This window comes from Microchirus variegatus (genome assembly GCF_963457635.1).
Source record: "Microchirus variegatus genome assembly, chromosome: 15".
Lineage (NCBI taxonomy): Eukaryota > Metazoa > Chordata > Actinopteri > Pleuronectiformes > Soleidae > Microchirus > Microchirus variegatus.
The window spans coordinates 4,184,082-4,203,583 of NC_139816.1; the positions used below are offsets into that span (position 1 = coordinate 4,184,082).

The 19,502-nt window shown below is 43.3% G+C and overlaps 1 protein-coding gene across 1 annotated transcript in view; it reads right to left on the bottom strand.

The window, feature by feature from the left end:
- Positions 1-2,995: 2,995 nt before the first annotated feature.
- LOC310937248 (cadherin-18) overlaps positions 2,996-19,502 on the bottom strand; it is a gene marked incomplete at both ends in the record, with an annotated part of 78,534 nt that continues 62,027 nt past the window's right edge. Inside the window, 2 exons of the mRNA XM_083901478.1 lie at positions 2,996-3,549; positions 13,467-13,718. Coding sequence (XP_083757604.1) covers positions 2,996-3,549; positions 13,467-13,718 — 806 coding nt within the window. The remainder of the gene's footprint in view (positions 3,550-13,466; positions 13,719-19,502) is intronic.

Below are 19,502 nucleotides of genomic sequence, written 5' to 3' on the forward strand. Positions count from 1 at the left end.
AGTTCAGCAGATGTTTTTCGCTGACTTTAACCCTCCTGTTATCCTTGAGGTCCATTTGACCTCATTCAATGTTTCACGATGATGATCATTTACATCACAAATTACTTCATATTACAATACAAAAAAGATCTGTCAATCAATGAGATGATATGGTGATGTATTTTATTTAAAGGGCTATATAGGTAGTCAACAAAGACACTTAAAAATACATATCATTATTTTTTCCTTTACAGGGGTCAGATTGAGCCCAAGGATTAATGGATTGACGTCAAATTTAAGGAAAGCAGGAGGGTTAAGAAGACTTTAAAGCTCACATAGAGTGGTCCTGTTGCACATATATGTTAGTTATGGAGGTCTACTTACATACATTAACTTGTTTTTATGCTCAAAAACCTCCTAGTTGCTGTAAACGAGCCGATAGAAATCCTCTTTTCTGACGCGGTTTCCCAGCCGAGAGATTTGAGACTCAACTTTCTCACCCAGAAGACAGACTGTCTTGTGATTGGCCAGTACCCGGAAGTGACATATTCAGCACACCCGCTCTCAGGAGTGCAGCTCCCCCCTCTGGAACGGTGGATGCACTGCTACTCATTAGCAGATACACACTAAAAAACGGCGTTAACTGGAACTTCCTGTCTAGGGCCGCTTTAAGATTTATTGTTTTGAATGGTTCGTTTAAAAAATAAATACATAAATAAATAATTGATTGGAAAATAAAGCAAGAAACGTAACTCTCTGTCAGAGTGATGTAAAAGAAGTTAACGGTGAATCCTAAGGGTTTGAGAAACTGCTACTGCCTTTTATTTGAATAATCGATGACTTAAATGACACTCATAGAGGATAAGTTGAAGTCACTGACTGTCAGTTTTCATAACTTCCATCATCTTCTTGCTTTAATCTAAATGCAAAAGAAGAAAACAGTCATTCATCGGGAACAAATAAGTAAGGAAACAATTGAGACTGTGGGTGAAAAGTGTTCATCCTCCATTTTTAAAAACTCTGAACTAAAATGCCCCGAAGAGCATTACAAACAGACGAGGGACGACGATGACTAATCGTCAGGGAAAAACTCACACCACTGTATAAAATTCTGATACTTGTTCGCCATTATTTCACAGGAAACTGAGACGCGATCTCCAAAATGCTTGATTGCACAAAACGACGGCAACTTTAACTCCCAGCTCGGCAAATGACACGACTTTAAAGGTCGTTTTTCTTCTTCTAGTTGACCTGAAATGTGAGGAGATTTCACCTATTTTTACTGCACAAGAGGAAAAACATCTTTTCCAGTATACAAAGGCCACCGTAGCTCACCTACACCTGGAGGAAAAATCTGTCAGAACCTGCAGTCTCACCACTAGATGTCACTAAATCGTACACCCTGGGCCTTTAAAGCCTCATTGCTGTAGTGACCTAATTGCTGGATTGACACTGGATAAAAATCCTCGCGTTGTTGGAAAGTGGAAGTGATCCTGATCTCAAAGTCCGATACACAAAACCTACAGATATGTTGCGCATCTAATTACCCTCGCACGTGACCCCGGATCATCCTGGAACACTAGCGTACACGCAGTTCTCCGGTGTTCTAGCAGTTGCTGCAAAAATAAATCAATAATATCGTGATGCTCTCTAACTCAAACGGAATTATATAAGAAGTATGCTGAACGCCAGTCAACTGGGACTGTTATGAAACATGAAAAGTTTAAAGAAGGAGAATCATTTTTAGTTCTTTAAGTCGTCCCCGCAGAGCGAGCGAGCGCTCACCAGCACCGCCCACACCCGGCAGCCTCGGCTCCATTACCTCGGCTGAATCGCATTACAGGATCGTGAACGTTCCAATAACACTAAAAAAAAAAAAAAAAATGTGTCCTGATGCGCGTCATTTCTCCAGTTTCTGCTCCTCTGAATTAGTATAGAGCGCTGTAATCAAGACTGGGGCTTTGCCGGCAGCATCTGGAACCACTGCACACATGTACAGTGTGTTTTCACCCCCATTGCAGAAAAGTGTCACGCGCAAGAAAAACTAATGAACCGATGCAGAGAGAGCGGCTCTCCTACGGAGAAACGAGAAGCAAATTGGAAATTTGACCTTGCGGGGAAAGAGGGGGGGGAGGGGAAAAAGAACGCTGAGAAAAGTTCAGGACCCTTGAGTTGCATTTTTGTTTTAGTTTTGTGTCATTAAAAACGAAATCTGTGGCAAGAAGACGACGAGATGCACGACGTCGACACTCGGACACTGTACATTTCTACATTTTGATCCAGAAGAACTTTCTGGATCTGTATAGAACTTTACCCGTTTATAGCTATGACCATCTTACATAGGCATGCCAAAATCCATCCCATTAGAACCAAGTTTTGCTGCCAAATTCATTATCTGATCTCTACTCCTGTCCGCTCTTAACCACACCAACGGATTTGATGATCAACCCGTCGGATAAAACGTAAAACTGGCTGATTTTGAGTAATAAATGACATTAAAAAAACCAACTCCTTTGACTCGCGTTTGCATACGTTCACACGGCTCCGCATCATCCTCTGCTCGGTGAATCACGAGGCACCTTTGGTAACAACCTCCCACCGTCGTGATCCCAACTACAGCACTCAGTGATCGATACTTGGAAGAAGGAGAAGAATAAGAAGGGAGGAGACAAATGTACCATTTTCTCACATATCCACTCGTATGGATTTCAGGTCTTTATTAAGCAATAAAAAATATACACCGAGGAAAATATCGTTTTCCTTCCCCCCCCCTCCCCATATTGTTGTTGGTCCGTCTCAAAATCTGATTTCAATACTTCCAGTTGAACGACCCATAATCCAAAGCAACAAATTGAAAAAGGGAAAAAAAAAAAAAAAAAAGAATTGAGCGAGCGGTCTTTTTAGTTCAACAGTTGACGTTGCGAACCACCAGCATCTGTGTTCGTTTTTTATCATCGTTGACTGGAAAATTGTTGAAAAAAACAGATTTGGTTCGAAACGGGAGCGAAATCACAGACTAGGCTGTCACTTCTGACTCGGCCGCTCCGTAGAGTTCTGCCAGTTTCCGGAACTCGGGCCCCCAGTCGTCCAGGTAGGTATAATCCTGCTCCGATTGCGTGCCAGAATCTAAAGGACTGACGGTTCCCGCGGGCGAACCCTGACCCTCGAACGCGTAGGTCTGGAGAGAGTCGTAGGGCGGCACGCTGGTGTCCACGTCGGCCTCCGCCAACCTCTGCTCGATGAACTCGTGCACTTCCGATTCGTCCAGCTCCACCGAGCTCGCGCTCCGGTGGCTGCGCGGCGGCGGCGGCGGCGGCTGCGGGTGCGGGTGCGGCTGCGGCTGCGGCGGCGGCACGCAGTGTTGCCTTGCCTCGGGGCGAACGTCCCGCCGGAACTTGAGCTCCTCCGCGGCGGCCGGGTTGCGGAGGGCGATGATGTCGAAGGCCTCCGTGTCCTCCTCGCCGCCGCCCTCGTCGTCGTAGGTGACCACGTTCTCCCGGACGTCCTCTTCGGAGATGATGAGGGGCTCTTTCTTGCTGCGGCGGAGGGTGACGAAGAGAACCACGATGGCTGCAAGACAGAAGAAGAAGAAGTCTTATAATTTGGGAAGGGGGAAAAAACACAACATATGATCAGAACAAGACTTTTTTTAAGACCATAATGAACACAATTTAAGACCCATTTCAAAACCATATTGGCAAAAAAGTCACGAAGGAAAACTGGAGAACTGTCCAGGGTGTACCCCGCCTATCGCCAAATGTCAGCTGAGATGGGCACAGCACCCCCCGCGTCCCTCTGGTGGAGGATAAAGCGGTAGATAATGGATGGATGGATGGATGGATGGATGGATGGATGGAAAATCGGAGCCACAAATCGTTGAACTTGCAATTTCGGCTTAGCTGTGGGCTTTCGTTAAGTTTTCTCCGCTGCTATGCTAAGCTGTAACACACCGCGGCGCGGCGCACGAACGGCACGCTAGCTAGTGGTGTTAGCGGGCAGCACAGGTGGCCTACTTTAGTTCCGTGTTGTAGTTATGTCATCGCATTCTCAAGAATAGAAACAAACATCTTTTATATAAAAGTAAAGTTAACAGATTTTTAAGACCTTTCAAAATTGTATGTTAGACCTTTTTATAAAATTTTAGGAGAATTTAAGTAGAGCTGAAACGATTAATCGATTACTAAATTAATCGCCAACTATTTTGATAATCGGATTGAAGCTTTTTTCATTATTAAAACAAGATTTCTGATTGTTTTAGCTTCTTAAATGTGAATATTTCCTTGGTTTCTATGCGCCGCATAACAAAGACATCATTAAAACTGAATCATTTTGGTTTGTGAACAAAATGAGACAATCGAGAACATCGTCATTTCCAGCTTTGACAAACACTGAACAAGGTTTTTTAATTTTTTTTGACATTTTATGGACCAAACGATTCATCGATTAATAGAGAAAATAATCGACAGATTAATCGATTACGAAAATAATCGTTAGTTGCAGCTCTAAATTTAAGACATTTTTAGGCCTTAAATTCAAATTATTGGATTTAAGACTTAAAGACCCCGAGGGATACCCTGCAGCATAAGCAATAAAAGATGTGAAGTAAAAGGCAGTGGCACAGAATTATTGCAGATGTATAATTTCCAGGATATAGGCCATAAAAAGAGTTAGAATATTGACAGAATCTAACCCTAAAACACTCGATTCACATTAGCTTTGCTTTTTAAATGGAGCTGTCCATGTTTTTCTTATTTAACCATGGATAAATTTAGCATCTCAGATATGTAATGGTCTGATTTAAGAACTCAAAATCAAAATGTAGCGAACTGTAGTCTGGAAATAAGTGGGATTAATGTGTCCCTAAAAATATTACATGTTTATTTCCTCCTAAACAAAGTCAGACAGAAAGGAAATGGAAAACAAATGAACAACGCACTTAGCACAGCTGAATTGCCATGATGTGATTCTATGCTAACACTGTGTGTTGTTGAATCGAACGTCGTGCTTTGTAAACAGGAAATGAACACAAAGCACAATTTTTTATGTGCACATCTATCCAGTTTTCCATCAGGACACTCCACCACTAAAACTGTACCAAGCGGCGAGGAGCGATGAATCAACGGCGGCATTAGCCGACGTTAGCGCGTCGCGGCGGGCAGGTCTTTCGGGTGCAAGCTGTTTTTTGAGACGATGACAACAATACGCATTATCGTCGTTATCGTTTTATCCCGCCGATCCAATATGTACGACCTCGTGGATGCATCGAGTGGGATGACGGCATATGGAGCCACGTCTCGTGCGATAATCGCCCTCATCTTTTAGCGAAAGACGCTGGGGGGAGGGGGGAAACTGACTTGCGCCGCCGCGTCAAAGGAAATATGTTGAAAAAAAAAAATCGATCTGCTGATGAGCGAGCACGCGTCGAGTGTGAGGAATCTGCTCCGACTGTTAATGAAACCACCAAGCCGAGTAATATTTGATGAGATCCTCTACAGCTCGGAACTCGCTGCTATGCGGCTAATGAGAGTTATGCTTCTTTGGGTTGATGATGACCTCTCTCTGCAAAGTTGTTAACGCCAACATCCGTTTAATAAAACGGTGTCGGCACTGAGGAGGGGGAAGTACTATTTTATTTTTAAAGGAAGTTCATTACGCCACATCAGCAGAGATGAGGCAGATAGATCAGCGTTTCCCCCGCAGAGAGAGCGAGAGGGAGAGGCGTCTATATGCGTCGTAATGAAGTTACGAAATTTAACATCCAACTGTTAGATTATATCGGTGTTAGATGAGCTTCTCAGGAAGAAGCACCTTTTATGTGTGAGAACTTCACACACTCGCAAGGAAGGTGGTGGCCGTCGGGGTAAACGACGAGTGAACGTTATCTTGATTATTGACACACACTCTCAGCAGACTGAGTCGGAATTCAAGCCCAAAAGCACACGCAACGGATTAAAGGTGCAAAGTTGTTTATTTAGCCGAGTGAAAGCCTGAGCTCCTCCGTCTCACTTGGCTGAGCGAGAATGATCCTGACCGCGCTGAAGAAAAATGTTCCAGCTCATCCAGATTTGTCACACCTGAGAATTCCAACCCGTCTCTGTGTGAGTTGGTCACCGGGAGCAGAACGAAGAAGAAATGTGGTCTGTAAATGACCTTTTAATATGCCACAAATGCGTTGTTCCTATAGTTATTAGTTTCATAAGTAATCTCTTAGAATTGGCATATTTATTTTTTACCGTCATTTCCGGTGTTTAGGTTGGTGCTTTTATTTTGATAGCGCGTAACCGGAAAGGACGAAGCTGAGAAGAGTCGAGCGTTCGCACGGCATAAACGGGTCTAAAAAAGGTTCAAAAACGTTAAGAAAATGGATGTTAATAAGTTGAGTTTAGCACCTGGCTGACAGAGCCGTTTTTTGCTATATGCGGACTATGCAGCTGCATAGGGCCCCACAGCCACCAGGGGCAACCCCAAACTGCAAGTTCAGACTCATATTTTATTATATTTTTTTTAGAATTAAAAGTAACCTGTCTTTATTTGCATGTATTGGATGCCTTCGTGACGCATATATTTGCAGTGTTTGTGGGGTAATCAGAAAAAGTGAGGAATCTCTACCTTGAATTTGAAAAAATAGGGGCCCCCAAATAGTTTCTCGCATAGGGCCACCAAACAGCTAGAAACGGCCCTGCTGGCTGATAAGGGGCACAAGGTTTGTCATTTTGTTTCCTTTTATTTCCTTAATAATGCTGTTTTGGTGGGATGCAGGGCATGTCTGTCGGTCTGAATGAGACAGTTATTTCAGTTGTTTGTTTGCTAAGCATAAATAAAAGCAGGATTACTTTGTTTACATTAATAACATTTCCTGATATTAAAGTTGTACATTGACAGTTAAAATACTGAATTGTAAGTTAAATATGTTTGTTTATTGCACTCTATTCTGAGGTTGCCATTAAGCTAAGATAGGTTAAAAAAGGATTTCATGATTGTAAACGGAGCCGTTTCTTGCTATATGCGGACAATGCAGCTGCATAGGGCCCCACAGCCACCAGGGGGCCCCCCAAACTGCAAGTTCACACTCATATTTTATTATATTTTTGAGAATTAAAAGTAACCCTTCTTTATTTGCATGTATTGGATGCATTCGTGATGCATATATTTGCAAAGCATGCAAGTGTTTGTGGGGTAATTGGAAAAAGTTAGGAATCTCTACCTCCAATTTGAAAAAAATAGGGGCCCACAAATAGTATCTCGCATAGGGCCCCCAAACAGCTAGAAACGGCCCTGATTGTAAAGGAGGATTATTTATTTTTGGTTAAAGGTTTTAACACACTCTTTTGATTTTACTGGACGTTACGAAGTTGGTAATACTTTACCTTTGTTTCATTCCATAGCTCTGATGGTGTGTTCAAGGTGTCAAAAGTTTAATGGAGCCACGTTACCATCTATTCAGCTCAAAAATAAACACTACAAACAATAAACACGCGACCATCATTCAGCCGGGGACGCTACGTGGATCTTTAAACTTCCTGTTGAACAATAATAATAATAATGCAGTCGCTACACCCGCAAATTCTTACTCTACTGAAGCCCACACTTGCCAGAGCTCATCACCTCAGATTAGTATATTTTCCCCATTCACTGTGCACGCTTAATTGCGCCGCACTCACTACATTAACGCTCCCTGAATGGTCCATTCAGGTCGTTTCATAAGCAAAGACGATTGTTTCGCGCGCACTTCACTGCAGCAGTAACCACTGCACAAATCTGATTTACGATCCAATCGTCGAAGATTACACTCGCGGCCTAACGCGTCTCGTCCACGTACGAGGCCGTCTCCCTCCGAGTGTTTTTAAACGTCCTGCATCGCAAAACAAAAGTAGTAAAGTTTTTCTAGGTCAAGGCGAGAACAGAAAACTTATGATAAAATTGCAAATTATATGAAAAAAACAACACAAGGGGGAAAACAACCGGTGACAAGTGCATTATTTACTGTGATCAGTATCAATATAATTAAATGCCATCCATCACCCGGAGCCACTTCAGTTTGTATTTCAGAAAATAACAGTCCCTGAAAAATGTTCTCCGCAGTCGGACTGATGTTTGCGACAATACTTTAAATTGGAAAATAATCTAATGTGGACCTGCTGGAAAATATCATCGTCAAACTCACATAAATGTTAGCGGAAATGTTTGTAATATTATGCAAAATTCTACATCGACCAACAGCAGAAATGCAAAATACACCTGTTATTTATGTGGGTTCAGTAGCAAACATCCGTGCGATTTAGTTCAGAACTACTATTTGTAAAGCGGAACATTCCGTCTCATTTAAGCAAAGTGAAAACGACTCGACGTTATCAGCCCGAGTCAGTTTAGAGATAGTCTTTGGGTCTTTTTTTTTCTGCTGCAGGCTTAATTACGTGGGCTTATTAGAGGGCACGGTGATAAGACGCCAACATTAATTGGGCAGAAGGAAAAACAGACTCAAAACAAATCACAGCGATGAGCAAATCGAGCGGAAATGGCAAGTGTGAGTAAAACGGACAATGATGTGCCACTTTAGTCTGAGAATAAGGCTTTTCTTCATGTTTTAATATTGATTTTTAAACTAGAAATATGTTCATTTTGGAATTTGGACATGTGAAGGACACCAGTTTGTTAAATAAATTAGTAGAATCAAAAGCTTTGGAGCCTGTAGGAACTTGTGAACCTGATCTACCAATAGTTGTATAAAGTTCAAATTCAAAATGTCTGACTTCCTGTGGCGTTGAGGCCATGGACCAAATTAACTGTTTTGTTCGTTTTGGGCTTTTAAAAGTTCCCACCAAGTTTCGTGAAACTCGGTATAACTTAATCTTGGCGCGCTCCATCCACTTTTCACCTCGGGGCGGCGCTATAGAGCCCTGGTTCAACACACGGGTCCGAGTCCTATGTCGATATCACATTCATCCATGGCAAGAATCAAGAGTTTTTAATGCACGTTAACCCCTTAAAAAACGACCGCAAAGCCACGGATAATAAAACAATAATAATAATCTGAACGATAACTAAAGGTTCCAGTGATTTTAAAAAAAGGTAAACTTTCACTTAAATCACAGAAGTAAACTTTATCACTTGAGAACCTTTTTTCGATTAAACTTCGTTAAGTTTTAAGATGAGATTAAAAAGTACCAGCCTAAATTAAGCTCAATGTGGTGCACGAATTAAAAACGGTTCACTTTAAAATCAACTGTAATTGCTTTTCTCTCTCTCTCGTTTTCCTATGTGTATTATGTGAAACTACTGTTAATACGACACATTTTCGCTTTTCGACGACTCTACCCCCGGTGATCTGGCATTAAGCAAAATTAAAGCCCGAGTAAAAAAATGTGTCCAGAATACAGTTTTTTACAAACGCACATTTTAATGCAGCAATTTGAAATAAGACGGTTTTCTTTTTTTTTTTACTTTGCTGCACAGAGGACACAAGCCTGTCGGACCCACTCGACTCATTTGCATAACAAGATCTGTCCATAAAAGCAAAGTCCACTGGAAACGGAGGTCATGATACAGATCTGTTGCAGATCACGCGTCAAAGAACCAGATCCTCGCTAAAAGTCTGGCAGAACAGAACAGAGAAAGAGAGATAAATACCACAGGGAGAGAACACAAGTCCCCAGTGGGCTTTAAACTGGCTTTACACTGCAGTTACACCAGGACACACACACACACACAATCAGCTTCTCCTTCTACGATATACCACAACACCTACTGAATGAGCAACGTAGAAGATGATGACGAAATGATGCAGATGGTTCAAATAAATGGACTGGAATCTGATTTACTTTGACAGCGACGCGTCTCTTGAGGTGATGGGTTAGCGAACCGCCGTCCGGCAGCGGAGCCGAGTGTCAAACAACCTAATTTGTAAGTGGATGAAGTGCGAACCTGATGCAAAGGAGGTCAGACATAAACGCACTCTGTATTTACAGTACATCAGTGGCTATTGCTCCAAGACGGCAACGGCTTCCTCTAAACCACGTGTCAAACTCGAGGCCCGGGGGCCCAGATATGGCCCGCCACCTCATTTCATGTGGCCCGCGAGTGATTCATTCTTGTTTTAAAAATGGTCTTAAAGGGACACTGTGTAGTATTTATGGGTTTATATGACCCAAAATCCACTTTTTTATACATATTATGTGCTCCTGCATTGTCTAGTTGTTTTTGTTTCATTTTCGTTGTGTTTCAAAAAGTCATGTAAAATAACATGACCGCGGACCGCGGTTGCATAGCCACTGTTAGCAGAGAGACGCCATGTTTCTACCGGAGCCTGTAAGGACAAACGCGGGAGAACAAGTCAAGCGTCTCTTTACTTGTAGCAGAAGTCCCGCCTCCTCTCTCTCCGCTTCGTCTGCTACGGCCGCGGTAGCTCCGCCCTCTCCCTCGCCTCACGAACCTCATCTGCTGACACGGAGAAAGACGACGAGGACGACGTTTGACCGGCTGCGGATACCGTAGCGCTCAGGGAAGGGAGGGGGTGAGCAGAGGAGCAGTTCTTTGTTGTAAATTTCAGCCTCTCCTCTAGATTATAAACTATAAACTACTTACTTCACCTTTAAGGCGTGCGTTGACCATAAACGCCACTCGATCGCAGTGTATCATGGTATATGCATCATGCGACGAGTGAAATTGAATAAGTAATAAATACAGAAAGTTATTTAGCAACATTTTACGGAGTAGTTAGCTTTATTTTACATTATATTTGGTTACGTTTAGTCCCATTTATTCTGTATGACAGTTACATCTGGCCCTTTGAGGGTGACAATTATGCTGATGTGGCCCCTCAGTGAAAATGAGTTCGACACCCCTGCTCTAAACTGTCATCAAATATGGTGCGTGTTGTCTTTTACGTTTCAAAACTAAACGTGCACGAGAACGTGTGTCCAGAATCGGCAGTTTATGGACCGTCTTACGTGACTTTCGTATTCCCACCAGTCGAAGCTCGGAGGCTTCGACTGTTCACAACGGCGATTGGGGGGAAAAAATACGGCAAAAACGTGACTTCCGGGGAAGCTCGGCTTCTCTGGGAGTCAACGGAGCAGTGGGCCGGGAGTGGGCAGAGGCTGGGCTCCTGCGTGATGATTGGAGGAACTGTCTGAAAGGTGTGGAACCAGTTTTTGACTGACAGCGTTGCAGAAACAGACCTGTGTGGATTTTGCGAGGGAATGTAGCTGCTCCTAGGGTTTGAGCCCCAGTTGTGCGTGGGTTTTCTCTGGGTTCTCCGGCTTCCTCCCACAGTCCAAAAGGATGGATAAATATTGCGTTTCCTTTCTTGTTCTAGGTTGTTTGTGCAGAATGCATGTAAGAATTTGCATAAAGACAACATCCGGTGTTGCTCTGTCAGTTGCGATTACGCTCACGGTCCAAAACTGGGAGAGCGGCTCCAACATCTGAGATCTATGTCCACCAGAGAACCCTCAGGCTCCCAGGAGACACAAGCGCAGCGAGTGGGGGAATTTTACATAATGTACATATGTATATGTGTGTGGTGAGCTGTTCTCTCTCTCTGTCCTAACTAGGATAAAGCCTGGTGCCGACGATTAGGCATTCGGAGTGCGTTCTCTCACTCAAGCGCCAAACAGCGGTGATGGCCTTTTGTTCGCACTCAGCCAGAGGCTTTGTCGAGGCGGAGGCAGACAGCCAGTATGAATATGCATAACCTTCACGCGCTAATGTCCACAGACAATCACTAAAGAGAGAGGAAGAGGGAAGGAGCGCGGCGACGCTGTCCAAGACGATGTTACTAGATAGTGGTGTCGTTTCCGACAGGGTTTTACGATCGTAGAGGAAGAAATTTGGCCACAGGTTGTGTCTTGACATGCTGGGAAAAATGGAGAGGTTGAGCAGAGAAGTCATTCATGTGTTAGATGTCACTAATTCTCACACATTTGGACCTTTTTATTTCATCTGGAAATTAGCCAGTAATTAGAAATTTACACCAGTATGGGTCAAAATCACTTGAACGGATGTCGGTTAATGAAATATGATCCAAAAACCAGTACAAAATTGATAAATTCAGCTTGTTTTGTATATATATAAAATAATGTGACCAATAAAGTCAAATGTATATGTTAAAGACACACACATTTGTTGCTGCCATGGTAACGAGGCGTGCCCGGTTAGGTTTTGTGAGAGTGTGCAGCGGGGGCTGCTGGCAATATGGGGGAAAAATAGCCCGGTTGTGTTTTCACTGTTTACATTTCCAGACTTCTGTATTCAAGGTGCTGACAACACATCCGTCACACGTGAAATCAACGAGAGCGGGTTTTCCTGTGTTGGCTGTCGCCACATTCTTCTATGCTTGTCCTCTGCTCCTGTAGTCACAACATACAATGTCAAACACTTGCCAGGAAGGGGAGGGAGAGGAGGAGGAGGAGGAGGACGACTGTGCTGCATTGATATTAGGAGAGATGACTTAAAGCTGCAGTGTGTAACTTCATTTGGTGATTTCTATACGTTACTATTCTGCCTCCGTTTGGTCAGAAACGATGTAACGAGGAGCGTATATTGTGCGTATACAGCCGCAGCACCGGGTTCAAAGCGGTGAACGTTTTTTTGAGCAGTAGAAACATTTCTCTTTTGAAGTGTTCTGTGGATACTTGCTGCGGGAGGCAACAACAACATCGAGCTAGTAAAGCGTCTGCAGACTGTATATAAAAACGGTCACGTCACGTCATATTTTCACATTTTCTTCACTGACTTCCATTAAAATTGAGTCATCTGTGTGGAGTCTCCCTCAAGTTACCAACTGCTAATTCCCTCCCCGGGCTTCGTTTTTCAAATAGGAAGACGACTACAGTCACGTATGCATTACCTTCATCTGTCTTGATATAAGACATATCGCTTCCTATCCTCAGAAACACAGTCGTGTGGTCGTTGTTCCTATTTAGAGTTATTCAATTAATCTTTATTTATCAGGGACAGTGCAGTGAGACACGGTGGACATAAAGTGCATCGGATGTACTGCACATATACAGCGAGTATATAGCGATTTGCTAGTTTGCAGTTTTGCTAGTTAAAAAAAGATTTCAAACTGTCAACAAACATATTTGAGGGTTTGCTGATTTGTGCTTTTTCTTTTGAAACAAACACTCCCCGGCTCTCTCCCCAGGCACGGTGCGATTACTCTCTGTATTCCTTCAGATGCATTCACCTCCTTTGTGACCCCGGCGTCTCACCATCTCCTTCTCTAGTCACCTCTCTATCCTTCAGTCTTTCTCTCTGTCCCTTCGCTGCCCTCTCCCAACATTTACTGCTCTCATTCTGCATTCTCCGTGTGTCCTCGCATGTCTATTCATCGCCTCCTCTGCCCTTGTCAAACCCCTCTCTCTCGCTCTCTCTCTGCTTACTCACTGTACATCTCCTCAATCCAAGCCCTCAGGACATTTGGAACCCCGAGGCTGTTCCCCCCCCCCCCCTCTCCACAGTCCCCGCAGAGGTCGGCCGCGACTTACCCAGCAGGATGACGATGCACAGCAGGATGGCGATCAAAGCCCCGGTGCTGAGCCCCGCCGAGGAGAGGAACGCTTCGCCTTGGCACATCCGGATCCTGCCGTGGCGCTGACACGGGCACACCCGCAGAGTCAGGGTGCTGGTGCCGCTCAGCGACGGCTCCCCGCCGTCCCACACCACGATGGGCAGCTCGTAGAGCTCCTGCGTGAGGTGGTTGAAACGCCTCCGCCTCGCGATGATGTTTGCTGTGCTGTCTGTGATTTAAAAAAAGAAGGAAAATGAGTCCTAATGCTTTCTTTCATTGAAGCCTGCAATTACATATTTATACAGACACTGTCAGATTTTTTTTTTTTGCCACAATGAAAGGCTGCTTCCCCGCGCGTTTGTGGCTAATTACTTTTGAAGGTGTTCATTTGCTATTTGGGTGTGCGCGCAGCAAAGGAGCAGCTCACCTTGGCCTCTGCGGAAACCTGCTCACTTCACGGAAAACATGTCATGTAGATAAACTTGGAAAAAGGCTGACTCGATAGAAAAGGAGGGAAAACAAATATAAACGTGGGCTCTGGAGGAAGAGGAGTTGAAGGAGACGCGGCTCTAACGCGCGTTTGTATCTCTAACGAATGGCTTTCGGTGAAATGTGCTTACTGTGTGTGTGTGTTTTTTTACAACGTGGACTTTCCAGACCAAGCGGTCAAGAGCCGTCTTGTTTCAGTGAAAAGAGGAACATTTTACTGACTTTATTAAGAGCGTGAGGATCGTCGGGTCAGCGCCGTTATCTACTCGACTCGAAATATGACCTAAAATGGACGTTGTGCCGTATTGAAAAAGAGTTCAAACGAGTGATTTGGTTCCATAAACGTCTCAGGGAAACATTTGCTGCTGTTGTAAATCAACTGAGACCCAAACAAATGTTTTTCCAGGCATGGAAAAGCTTCATTTTTCCAGATCCAGAGACAAAGTTGTGTTTTATTAATGTTGGAGGCTCATAGACCACATACTGTAATAAAAGATGAAATCAGTGTCTTGAATATTAATATTTTCTGGTTTCTTTGACGCATGTAACACACAAAAAAAAAATCATTAAAACTGAATGATTCTGGTTTGTGGAGGTTTTAAAGCTCACATAGAGTGGTCCTGTTGCACATATATGTGAGTTATGGAGGTCTACTTACATACATTAACTTGTTTTTATGCTCAAAAACCTCCTAGTTGCTGTAAACGAGCCGATAGAAATCTGTCTTTTGTGACGCTCTCCTGAGCCGCGATATTTCAGACATAAATCTCACCCCCGGAAGACAGGCTGTGTTGTGATTTGCCAGTACCCGGAAGTGACATATTCAGCACACCCGCTCTCAGAAGCGCAGCTCCCCCGTCTGGAACGGTGGATGCACTGCTACTCATTATCAAAACATTGTTTTAACAGTGTTTAAAAATAGCTTCTTCACGACTCCCCGCCGCAGTCCCTTTGACGACCTTTGACCCGGAGTCAGAAGACACTGTCGCTCGTGAAACACCTCCACAACGGACGTTATTCTTCTTCTGCGGTTTCAATGTAAGCAACCGGATGTGCCCGGACTAGTGACCGGAGCAGGAGGATCTGCTGTTCCGGAGAACCGGTGTTTACGTAACCCGGACCGGGTTTTTTCAGAGATCTCGCTGAGCCAGAGATTACAATAAAACACAGCGTTCTCAGCAGTGGCTGAACTGTTTGTTTAGAACCTTCAGGGCTTCTTAAACAAGGTAATGACGCAGATACACACTAAAAAAACTGCGTTAAATGGAACTTCCGGTCTAGGTCCGCTTTAAAAATACCGATCAACATTTTCTGGACCAAACAAGTACTCGAGATGAATCGATTACGAATCAAGTGAGAAGTAGGATGACATTCCCATAAGCCATACAGTGTGTATGGTCATGTCCTATATATGGTATGAGCTGAGGTTATGTAAAAAAATAAATAAAAAAATTGACCTGAATTCTTCAAAATAAATCCATACATTGATGTGCGAAACACGTGCAACGGGGCAACTTGGCAGCAGCAGCCTGTTTTTCTGCTTCAGCTCAATGAAGTATAGCCCAGTTCACTCATGGCTTAATTATGACACTTATGTAAGTTATAAGCCCTGCTAAAAAAAACAACAACAACAACATATATATACTGCATGTGCTTGTGTATGGACGAGAGAACGTGTGCATGATGAATGACAAATCAGACTACATGGGCGGATGATTCACATACCGAGACACGACTAACTCCGGCCTACCTAGAAACAGGTGACATACTGCACACGCACACGCACACACACACACACACACTGATCTACACGATATTTTAAGCTCCAAAAAATGCTGAATCGTGCACAAGGCAAACCTTTTTTTTTTTTTTTTTCTCTCTCTCTCTTTCCTTCCCACCCAAATAAAAAAAAAAAAGAAGAAAAATCTCAGTCATGCTGCTCTTTCACGGTGCTGCTCTGAGACCTCGCCTCCCACTCCAATCTCTGCTCCGTCTCTGAATAATTATAATGATCGACAGTCGGAATGACAACATGTACTTCAAGCTTTATTAAGTCAGACTCGCAGTATCACCGCATCAGCAGGCACATGCATGGGTGGAGGGGTTGGGTTCTTTTTTTCGAGAGAGAGAGAGTGTGGAGAGGGAAGGATGCAAATAACGAGGGAGAGACTGTGTGTGTGTGTGTGTGTGTGTGTGTGTGTGTGTGTATTTGTTAACCCTTTAGGACCTCAAACACTGACCAGTCGTCATCATAGAGACTCATTTCTGAGGAACTAGTCACGTTTAGGCACTGTGCGAAACACAGGGGGGTCTAAAAACATTTTATAATCGAAGAAAAATGATTAATGCGCCGCACGGTGCGGCGTGTGTGTAAATTCCTACGCTAGAAAAACACCCTGAATGCACCCGTGTTGCGTGCAGCTGCAGCAGCAAGGGTGTGACGTGTGTGGTGGTTCAATAAATACTCAAGTTTTGAAATCGATGAATATCGTGTCTATTAATCATGATTTAAATATTCATCTTTATGGTTTCAGGTTTTCTGTCGAGTGAGAAAGTTCACATAGGCAGAAGCGCGCGTGTGTGTGTGTGTGTGTGTGTGTGTGTGTGTGTGGGTCTGCACAGCTTTGTGGAATTCCCAAAGCGCTGGGTTCATTAGGCTAAAGCTGTCATAACCACAGCCACAGATGTGTCACAGGGAAATTTGCATACCCCCCCCACCACCACCACCACCACCACCATTTTACTGTTTTCTATAAAACATAAAATAGTGATTTGGTTGTTAAACATCTGGTTTACCTATGGAAAGTAAGTTACTATCTATGTATCTTTCCACATCTTAAACTCTATATCACAGCATATTCTTTTTTTTACCCTTTAGTGTTTTACAACGTTTGGCATCCGCCGCGTTTCAATACAGCCTCCTTATCAATTTAAATATCTCCTTTCATGAAACTCCTTTTCGCCTTTAAAACTAGACTATTATATTATTTCCACACCAAGCATACAGTTTATATGTACGGAGTCCCCGATGTGTATGGACGAGAAAAAAAAAAAAAAATTAATATTTTTTTTGGAAACTCGAGATCTCGACTTTGAAAATTGAGATTTTCCAAAAATGTTGAATTCTTTTTTTTTTTCAAATTTTTTTTTTTTAACTCGAGATTTCAAATTTGAAAATCGAGATTTCAAAAAAAAAAAAAATCAAACTTTTTTTTTTTACATTTTTTTTCAAATTGTTTGGAAACTCGAGATCTCGAGTTTACAAAAATGATGAAAAAAAAAATTTGAAAATTATTTTTTTCAAATTTTATTTTTTTGAAACTCGAGATTTCCCAAAAAAATGTTTTCCAAATTTTTATTTTTTTTTTCTTATGTCACTTTGGGGGCTCCGTATATATGTATTTGCACTTTTACAGTATCAAATAAACCACTACTGACAGACGTGGATTGCGTGTTCTTTTCTGTAATATGTTTGTAGTGGAACAACAACTCAAACCTTGTGCCTTGCCAAGGAGAGCTGGGACCGTAGGTGGAAAAGGAGCCATATCTTTTGTTTTGTATGCAACAGATCTAATAATCTCTTTCTCTCTGCCAACATGGACACATTTATTTGCAGCATAGGTAGTAGCCCTTGGTGGTCTTTGGAGTAGCTATAATCCCAGACTTCAAATACAAATATTTCTGTCCGTAAGAAAAGAAAGAAAATCTCAAACACGTCTCTACATGCTTCACACACGCGTGTGTGTTTTCATGCACTTAAATGGATTCCTTGAGAACTCTGGTGTGGCTGATGGGATTCAGCAGGACTCTTGTCTCCACTTGCCGCCTATAGAGAGCCACATGCTGAGCGACAGTATGGCTGGATATACTATAATATACTGACTCACAATCTGAAGGAGCGGCTCAAGCAGCTCGTATTTTCTGTGGAAACTGAGTTTCCTGTCTTTAAGATGTGTTTCGTCAGTTGCCTATATTATACGGACTAGTGTCACATTCAGAAAGACGGCGTTTCAACAGCTCCCGTGTCGAGTGCAGCATGTGGCGGCAGGCGCTCGACACGGAAAACGTGGTCGAAAACGCCACCTTTTTGTTTCGCGTTTGCAGAGAAACGACGTGCATTGAAACAGGACGACACACAGTCATTAGCATCTGCTGTCCAGCAGTTCAAAAAGCAAAAGTGCTGCCAAACACAGACGACGGGGTTGGAAAACTGCACTGTTGACACACGTGCCAAGATGTAGCCTGTAGTCGGTCCACATTAGGCTTAAACCCCCACTTTAATTATTTAGTTGACCAAATGTTGTGCGGCAAACGGAGCAGGGCTAATAAACCACATACCACATACACCTTTAGGTGTTATTAGCGAGTGGCTCTGAATATCGATTAAAGGCTCAGCGCTGTACAAATACTCATATCATTTTGCTCAGGAATAATTGGCATTTTCGTTGCAGAATCTCAAATTCAACAAGGATTAGTCTCAGGCTCAGAAAGGCTTAGCTTAACTAATCATACCCGGCAGATAGTCGGATCAGTCAGATCAGTCTGCCCACTGCTTTCTTTTCAGAGCATCTACTCCATCCACCACCTGTGATTTGTGTAGTTGATGTAATTATGGGTTGGGGGGGGGGGGCCCCGTGTGCTTCTGCACTCACAATCGAGTCAAGAAGTGCTGTTACGGCTCTGACGCGGCACCTTTTAGTGGTAGTTAATGGTGTTAGAGAAGAAATTCAGACTTCTGAAAGTCACGCTGTTATTTACGTTTGGCTGCAGCTGCTGTTGTTCAGGAAACGCTACCTTTTGCTTCCGTTTTCAACGTCGCGCAATCACGTCGGAGAGTCCGCGCGCGTATGTCTTGGTTGTGTGCGTGTACCCACAATGCCCTGCGTTGTAGTTGTAGTCTCCGCTTCCTGGATTCGCTTCGCTTGAAGCGAACGGAGGCCTACGACCGAAGATTTTTGCTTCTTTGGTGCGGATCAGAGTTCGGTTTGCGCGGTCGTAACCCCAAACGAACCGGAACTTTACCGAGCAAACGAGCCAGGGTCCGATTTTAAAAGGAGCTGGCGCGAACGCAGCCTGAGTTGAAGGAAAACGGTATGAAGTCACTATAGAGAGCAAAGAACTCTCTGTAAATGCAATGTCTGTTTAGGACAAGGTGGTTTAACTTTGATGGCGTCGACGCTTGTTCAATTTCTTGCCAACCAGTCCTGTGTTTTAATATCAAGGGCAATTTACAAGACATAGTCTCTCCCCTCCACATCTACACTTCAAGTTAGGGCCAATTCCTATCTTAACCCTCAAGCTCAACCCTTAATCTAAAATAACCCTCAAAACCAAGCGTTGAGGGTTATTTTGTCACTTAGAAATGGGACAACCCCTTAAATGCAGATACGTCTTCAGACTGTAGGGGGCAGAATAACGCGAAAGCTGCGTCCAGTCTGTCAACTCCAAAAAAGAAGAAGAAGAAGAACACATTTACGTCAGGATTATTTATTACGATCCGTTTGTCAGTCAAGTTATTAGGTTG